Source organism: Rosa rugosa, chromosome 6 (genome assembly GCF_958449725.1).
Source record: "Rosa rugosa chromosome 6, drRosRugo1.1, whole genome shotgun sequence".
NCBI lineage: Eukaryota > Viridiplantae > Streptophyta > Magnoliopsida > Rosales > Rosaceae > Rosa > Rosa rugosa.
In genome coordinates this window covers 27,126,346-27,134,956 of record NC_084825.1, presented here as the reverse complement: position 1 = coordinate 27,134,956, position 8,611 = coordinate 27,126,346, and the positions used below count along the sequence as shown (strand labels likewise).

The 8,611-nt window shown below is 38.9% G+C and overlaps 3 protein-coding genes across 4 annotated transcripts; 2 read left to right on the top strand and 1 right to left on the bottom strand.

Moving 5' to 3' along the window:
- Positions 1–1,441: 1,441 nt before the first annotated feature.
- On the top strand, positions 1,442–3,099 carry LOC133717152 (putative invertase inhibitor). 2 transcript variants are annotated; one of them, XM_062143809.1, is made up of 2 exons: positions 1,442–2,088; positions 2,838–3,099. In XM_062143809.1, the coding sequence occupies exons 1-2, from the start codon at positions 1,549–1,551 to the stop codon at positions 3,093–3,095; spliced, it is 798 nt and encodes a 265-aa protein (XP_061999793.1). In that variant the 5' UTR covers positions 1,442–1,548; the 3' UTR covers positions 3,096–3,099. The 2 variants fall into 2 exon arrangements, with proteins under 2 accessions (XP_061999793.1, XP_061999794.1); XM_062143810.1 differs by having other exon boundaries at positions 1,445–2,088; positions 2,776–2,916.
- Positions 3,100–3,904: 805 nt separating this feature from the next.
- On the bottom strand, positions 3,905–6,270 carry LOC133715382 (acyl carrier protein 1, mitochondrial). The gene is made up of 2 exons (XM_062141869.1): positions 5,989–6,270; positions 3,905–4,278 (listed from the first exon to the last, which is right to left on the bottom strand). The coding sequence occupies exons 1-2, from the start codon at positions 6,187–6,189 to the stop codon at positions 4,102–4,104; spliced, it is 378 nt and encodes a 125-aa protein (XP_061997853.1). The 5' UTR covers positions 6,190–6,270; the 3' UTR covers positions 3,905–4,101.
- Positions 6,271–7,651: 1,381 nt separating this feature from the next.
- Positions 7,652–8,317, top strand: LOC133717821 (putative invertase inhibitor). Its single transcript, XM_062144565.1, has one exon. The coding sequence runs from the start codon at positions 7,676–7,678 to the stop codon at positions 8,234–8,236; it is 561 nt and encodes a 186-aa protein (XP_062000549.1). The 5' UTR covers positions 7,652–7,675; the 3' UTR covers positions 8,237–8,317.
- Positions 8,318–8,611: the final 294 nt, after the last annotated feature.

Sequence of the window (8,611 nt, the reverse complement as noted above, 5' to 3'; positions counted from 1 at the left end):
TCTATTGCCCCCCAATAGATATTCAAAACTTTTTTTTTCTTTCCTTTTGCCCTGCCAAGTTTCATCAGCCGTAGCAGAGCTACTGCTTCTTCTACCATGCCACATTTTGCATACTTGCCTACCAAACAATTCCACAAAACAACATCCGTCACAGCAACTCCATCGAAAATCCAACGTGCCAAGTCAATTTCCCCGTTCTTTGCATACACATAAATCAAAGCAGTGACCACATGTAAATTATAGGCAAAATCCCATCTTAATGCAGTAGCCATGAACACTCTCTCCTCCAAGATAACTTCCCAACTCACTAATGGCTGATAAAAGATACAGAACAGTGGTTACACTAGCTTCAAAACCACCAATGCACATTTCCTTAAAGTCTTAAACAAGTCCACAACACACGAGGTTGCGAAACATGAAGGTAATCATCCATCAAAGTATTCCATGAAATCAAATCATTTCTCTGAGGAAATTCATCGAACAAGTGGTGGGCATCCTCAATTTTCCCACAAACACAGTAACAATGCAGAAGGGTATTCTTTACAGTGATAAATCCGCCATGCCCAGACCTCATAACAACCCCATGAATCCCCTGGCCTTCCTCCTCGACCTCGGCGGAACTCCGGTCGTCGCAATCGTTGCAGACCCGGACCCGGCACCGGAGTCGACTTCAAGCCGCCACACCGGAGCTGCACGACTCTGAGTTACATGAAGTTGCCGCTGGCTGCATGATCCGTGGCGCCGCCTCATGACGATCGCCGGCTTCTGGGCTGCAAACGAATTACCATCGACTGCCGGCGCTGACGACGTGCAGGCCATGGCGGTTGGAGGCGTGGTCCTGGACAAGCCGGCATGGAGAGAGAGAAAGAAGAGAGAAAATTCACATCGGAGGAGAGAGAGAGGGAGGGAGGAGAGAGAGCGCGTGTTGCAGATCGGGGAGAGAGAAGAGTGGCATACAATGTAAATTATTAATTAGTCTTACGGAAAAATCGACATTTTATTTTAAATTGGGTTAGTGGGAATTAAAATCTGTTGCTGGGGTAAGTGGGATAATTTTTGCTCATTTTGGGGCTTTGGGTCAAGGTCCTTCTCTCGAAAGGGTTTTTGTCTATTTACACCATTTTTAAAGATTTTTTTCCCACTAACCCCATTAAGTTTTTTTAATTCCCTCTTACCCAATAAACTACTGTTGTTTAATATAAAATCTAAACTGACCAATGAGTCATTGAATTGCATCGAAAAAGCGTCACCCGGTGATCAAAGACTTCATCACCAATTTTAAATTTAAATCAATTAAAGTATTAATCTCAATTCTCATAACAAATTCAACAATGAGTCACCATATAGTTCTTGTCACCAACAAACTAGGTCAACCTTTATATTCATTTTTCATGTTATTCATTCCATTCTGTTTAGATAGTTGTTCGCTCCAAGTCTCCCACATTACGCTCCTTCCCCACAATCTCACAGATATGGTACTACGTGCTTATCCAAACTACCTATAAATATCCCAACCCCGCAAAACTTCATAGTTCTCATCCCCACAAAATGACAACTCCCATATTCACCTTCACGTTCCTCCCTCTCTTCCTCCTCATCTCATCAATCTTCACTCCCATAACTGCCAACAATCTCATCTCTGAAACCTGCAAGAAATGTGCTCGGAACGACCCCAACCTGAGCTACAAGTTCTGCGTGACTTCTCTCCAAGCCGCCCCAAACAGCCACGGCGCCGATCTCCGGCGACTCGGCCTCATCTCCATGAAGCTAGTCCAGCACAACGTGACCAACACAAGGCACTTCATCAAGCATCTTCTCAAGAACAAGAAGCTTGACAAGTTCGTAAGGGCGCGTTTGGATGACTGTTTGGAGCTTTACACAGACGCCATACCCACCATCAAGCAAGCCATCAAGAATTACAAAAAGAAGCACAACAAAGACGCCAATATCGAAGTGAGTTCGATCGTCGATGCCTCCACGACTTGCGAAGATGGATTCGAGGAGAGACCAGGGTTGGTTTCGCCATTAACGAAAAGGAACAAAGAGACGTTTCAGCTGTGTATTATAGCGCTTTCGATTATCAATATGGTCAGTTCGTCGTTATATTAAATAAAGAGGTGATAATATGTATGCATGGCTGGCTGTGGTTAATGAATCTGTAATCTTATTATTGGGTTATTGTGGTCCATTGTTTGCTTCTTGTTTGCTAGGTTGTTTCTGATCGAACTCGGGTAGCTGTAACTGCTGTAACATAAACAACAATCTAGTTAGTCATAGAGAAATAATTAGAAAATTCCTAATTGGTGAGATTTGAAGCTAATATCAAGAAAGATTAGCTTCTCATTAATCCTATTATATTAAGTTCTCTTATTATAAGAAGTATTGATAACTATAAGCTTGTATTCAATAATGTTGTGTTGGAATTTTGTTCATCAATATGATGTGTTAGTATCAGTATCGATATGATAGTGTTATAGATGACTATCAGTTGTACTTTCGTGACAGGGTTTATGAGAATCTAATTAAGTACGCGCAATTCTTGAAAACAAATCTTTGAAAATGATGAGGTAGAACCTTGCAGCATAAGTTCTTTATGAATTAGTAGATTGCTTCCACGATTAAAATCTGGCTGTTGATACAAGAATTCTACATGTGTGCTCTGGTTGTTGTATGTGACATGTGGTCTATTATAAGTAGCTAAAGGATAATAACTTTCGAAGGAACGTGACCAATTAACCCTAATACAAGTCATATGACAACTATTGTGAAGCACAGGTGACTCAAAAAGTGTTGTTTATCTTTATGGGTTCCCATCCATTCTATTTTTTGAAGCACAGGACGACCTCATCTCCGCTCTTGAGGAGGAGGACACCAACCCTCCCCGCCGGCCACCTAACTTGACAGAACCACGTCGCCATTTGGACAGCGCAATCACTACCACACAACAACCACACCGACTGGGGTTATTCCACGAACATCCATCACCGGACATTGGGTCCATTCTGACCGGTCCGACGACGCCGCCTGGTTTTTCTAACAACTGTAGAGGCAGCTCTCTAGGGTTTCGCTCTCACAGAGGAGCAAAAGTAAAGTAAAAATTCTAACAAATTTTATTTTTACCAGTATAAGTTTTTTTAAACTAAATAATTTTGGGAAGGCACAAGTCAATCAAATCTGTGTTTTGGAATAACTTGCAAGAAAGAATTACTTTGGTTGATATCTTAGACTTTAATGCTAAACAACATTATAGCATTTCATAACACTAAGCTAAGCTACATGACGATCGATGAGGTACTGTCAATTCAAAATGTTGAAGGAAATGTACAGATTTTGCAAATTGTTGAAAGAAATGTAGAGATTTTGAAGCAGAAATGGGACATTGCCAAAGCAATATAAATGGATGAGAAGGCTTCATCAAGAAATAATACTAGTGCCAATTCCAAGTTACCTTTTCAGCGCGTGAAGAGTGATTTTCAAACTGTCGAAAGAGCTTCCAAAGAAACCAGGAGGCTTCTTGTAAGTTGTAATGTGTTCTTTTAGGAGCTGCAAAAGTTAGGCAGGTGCTTTCTAGAGAGCATGCCAGATCAGTATCTGAAAAGCTCTATTGAAATTTCATGTGCTTCTAACAAATAAATGCACATAGGTATAAGCTCTCTCAAACTGGACCTTGACGCACGGTTTTGGCAACTGATCTAATAACACTTCAACGGATCACTAGAAAACTCAAAACAAGTGGTCCATCTAGTATTTCCAAAAAGTAGTCAAATTGGGGCCAGCAAAGGCCATAAGGTTAATTGGGGTTGATGCACATTCAACTCCAAGACACATCAACCACAAGCTAGCAGGTGAAACCATATAATGAAAAATAGCACTTAAAACATGAGTGGTTGCCTGAAAACTGATGGGATAGAACATGTCACTGTTTACAATCAAAACAATGCAAAGATGTTTAAACAACAGTTCCAGGAAGAATACTCTCTTTCAGACAGATGCAAATTATTTCCAGCCCACATGATGAGCAAATTCCTACAAATGTCACATCGATAACAAAAATACGTTTCAACAGCTCATGTAATGAGACAAGCCTGCTGCTAAAGGTAGTTACGAAGCCATTGGATGGTTATAGATGTACTCAATGGCCAGATTTGTAGAATCAATCTTATCAGCTTCCTTGTCTGGAATCTCAAGCTTGAACTCTTCTTCTAGAGCCATTACAATCTCCACATTATCCAAGCTATCCAAGCCCAAATCTTTTTGGAAATGTACATCAGGAGTCACCTGTAGATAATTGCAGAAAAATCAGTAATCCCAGAAAATTTCAGCCAAAACAAAATTATAGTACTTCATTGATGAGGAGACAAAGACATTCAGAAAGGGAGAAACACGTTTATACTTGGGAAATAAGAGAAATGAAGATTCACAATCAGAAAGAAAAGGGGAGGAACACTTGTATTGGGTAAAAGGGCATTACGTCATTGCATCTATGAGGCCCCTAACAAATAGTATATAAGTGTCAAAATAGATCTGCAAGTAATGTTAATTTGATTCTTAGCTTCTACTATTTATTTAGAACTGTTAAACTACTAGAGTACTGACATATCGAAGCAGAGTAATACACATGAAAAGCAATCATTCGTAATCCACTTTTGTCTATGAAACCCAATATCTCCGGATCTTAGTAGTCGAGGACCTAAATTGTGGTAGAGTTTCTGTACAAAGGACCAAAATTTTAAGTGTCATTTCAAAAGACCAACAATGTAAGTTTCATTATAAAGTTACCATCAATATATCATTACTTTAGTGTGGCTGATATCAGTTTCATTATCATGAGAAAACTTGCCTCACCAATTGACCTATGAAATTCTGAGGATTCAATCTATGCCTCATACCAGTAAGCTTTTAAATATTTTCAAATATCCCAGTTAACAACAGCAAGTACTTTACTCGGATTATAAATTGTACATCATCCGTACAAGCCCAACAAAAGAATAGTAAAAAAAATCCACAATCAAGATCAATGATGATGATGAATGTGCATTACATGCCCATCTATTACTTATATGGTTTGTGCCTGTTCTTATTCCACACCAGTAATCCAAACCCAATTAATGAATAATAAATCCACATTCAAGAACAACGATGATGAAGAATGTACATTACATGCCGCCAATTTACAGGGTTAGTCCTGGGTATATCATCAACTCTGAGTAATGATCTCCTGGTCACTTGGTGACCAACGAATTCATGATCACCTCATCTATCTGATACCAGTGATTGAAATTAAAACACTAAAAATGCATTCATCTTAACCCTTGACGCTAAAACCAGTGATGGGTGACCATGAATTCTCGGTCACAGGACAACATTTCTGCATTATCCCCTCTGCACCTTTCCTTAATAACTAGGTTATCCAAAGGCAAATTCTAATTTCATATCATTTAGTATCAAAGCAAACAAACAAAGCACCGTACCGAGTATAAAAGCAGGTGTAAAGTGGGATATCTCTTTGTTGTTATGTTAACAGACGTGTATTAGAATCAGTGGATAAGCTGTGGTTAGGAGTGAACTGCCACTCAAAAACCCAGAGCTAGCTGTTCTCCCCAAGCTTACATGAGCACTTCCACTAGTCCTAAAAAGCAAGACTCACAAAGAACCTAGCCTCTACTTATCTCACATCAGTAAAGCATAAGATTAGTAGCGGTTATATGAAATCTTCAGCAAGTGATTTCCAAATTTACCACCAAACAATCTAAGAGGGCAAACACAATGCAGCACAATACAGCAAGATTAAAGGTGTCACACTCAGAACAGCTACACCAACATTTCTACATTCCAATAATACTTGAACACTCAAATCAACTCCCAAAACAGGTCAATTAGATCCAAAAAAATCTCAATTCTCTCTTATCCCAGATTGGCAAATTGGACCCCAAATTGAAATTGAAACAATTCAGAAATTTCAAAGCCCAAATAGGAGAGGGTTATTACCGTAGAAGGATCGACTTTGGGGAAGCACTTGACGACGGAGAGGACTCTATCGGTGACCTCGTTTTTGGTGAGATGATCGTCGTGCGAAGACATCCACCGGAGATGAGGTGGGCCCCATTTGGGTCCGGTTAGGGTTACCGCTGGGTTTAGGGTTTGTAGTGGAACTCGCACGTGCCGCAGAAGGGCTGCTCTCAGCGCCATCTCACTCACTCTCTCCTGTTGCTTCTTCTTCTTCTTCTTCTTCTCTCTCTCTCGGTCTTTGGTTTGCTGTTGGAGAAAATAGGGGGTGCTGAACAAAAGCTTTATAGTCACGTGTTTGGCACATGACTTTTTTTTTTTTTTTTTTTCTTTTTTCTTTCCGTGCTCGTGCTCGACTCGTAAAGATAAAGATAAAAATAACTTCTTACCTCATTATTTGAAATTATTTTTTTTGAATAATGAGGTAAGAAGTCATTTTTATCTTTATCTTTATGAGTCGAGCATAATATTTTTATCATTATTTGAAATTATTGAAATTTAACATGATTGTGAAAATCATCAAATAGCTTCTATTATTCGGAAAGCTTTTAAATCTCGATTTACCACTTCCTTTACTCCTTCTAATGATGCTTTGAGCTCTTTTCTTTCTCTGATTCATCAATCGTATCTTATTAGCTCCTATTACCATGGAAGATGTATATCATGCTATTCATTCTATTGGACCTTTGAAAGCTTCTGGCCCTGATGGTCTTTCTGCTATCTTTTATCACACATATTGGAATCAAATTCGCATCCCATTATTTAATTTGGTTTCTAACTTCTTTCATCATAATTTAGATATTTCTCTTATCAATAGAACTAATATTGTCTTGATCCCTAAAACCGAACATCCTGAAACAATTAATCACTATCGACCAATTAGTCTATGTAATGTTGCCTATAAAGTTATCACAAAGATTATGATTCAACGTCTTCGACCTTTGCTCCATAAATGTATTTCTCCTAATCAAGAAGCTTTTGCTCTGGGTGAATCCATCCATGATAATATCTTAATAGCTCATGAATTGTTCGCTTCGTTTAATAAGAAAAAAGCTAGGTTAGGTAGCATGGCCATTAAAATTGATTTGGAGAAAGCCTACGATTTATTAAATTGGGACTACTTAGTAGCTTGTTTACAAGCTTTTGGCTTTCATCAGGATTGGATTAAATTAGTGAAGTCTTGCTTAAACATGAACGATGAACAGTAGAGGACGGGTCCTAATCTGGGATTTTTCGGTTATTATTTGTTCATTTTAGAGTTGCCATACTTTATGAATATTAAATTATAAAGTAGAAGAGTGAGGATATTTATGAAGTGGTCTGCAATTGAGTTTGCTGGAAGGAAGATGAAAACTCCCTAAGAACTGAGAATTGGGAAGGAAGAGAGAGTAATTTTTATTTCTTTCTCTTCATTAATTATAAATATTATTAGTTTATTATAATAGAATTTTAAAGAATTAACCATAGTTATGTTGTTAAACACGTGACGAAACTTTATGAGGTGGTGGCATCACCACCTGACCAAAGATGATGACCAAATTTAATTCCATAATCTCACAGATATGGTATCTCAATTCTCACAGATATGAGATATGGTAGCTACGTGCTTATCCAAACTACCTATAAATACACCAGCCCCGCAAAACTTCATAGTTCTCATCCCCACAAAATGACAACTGCCATATTCACCTTCACATTCCTCCCTCTCTTCCTCCTCTTCTCATCAACCTTCACTTCCATAACTGCCAACAATGTCATCTCTGAAACCTGCAAGGAATGTGCTCAAAAAAACCCCAGCCTGAGCTACAAGTTCTGCGTGACTTCTCTCCAAGCCGACCCAAACAGCCAAGGCGCCGATCTCCGGCAACTAGGCCTCATCTCCATGAAGCTAGTCCAGCACAACGTGACCAACACAAGGCGCTTCATCAAGCATCTTCTCAAGAACGAGGAGCTTGACAAGTTCGTAAGGATGTATTTGGATGACTGTTTGGACCTTTACACAGACGCCATACCTAGCATCAAGCAAGCCGTCAAGGATTACAAAATGAAGGACAACAGACACGCCAATATCGAAGTGAGTTCGGTCGCCGGTGCCGCCACGACTTGCGAAGATGGATTCGAAGAGAGACCAGGGTTGGTTTCGCCATTAACGAAGAGGAACAACGAGATGTTTCAGCTGTGTGTTATAGCGCTTAGGATTATCAATATGGTCAGTTCGCCGTTTTATTAAATAAAGAGGAGATAATATATATGTATGCATGGCTGGGTGTGTTTCATGAATTTGTAATCTTATTATTGGATTATTGTGGTCCATTATTTGCTACTTGTTTGTTAGGCTGTTTCTGATCGAACTCGGCTAGCATGTAACTTGAACAACAATCTTAGTTAATCATAGAGAAATAATTAGAAAAATCCTAATCGGTGAGATTTGAAGCTAATATCAAGAGAGATTAGCTTCTCACTGATCCTATTATATTAAGTTCTCTTATTCTAAGAAGTATCGATAACTATAAGCTTCTATTCAATAATGTTGTGTTGGAATTTTGTTCATCAATACGATGTGTTAGTATCAGTATTGATATGCTAGTGTGATGGACGACTATCA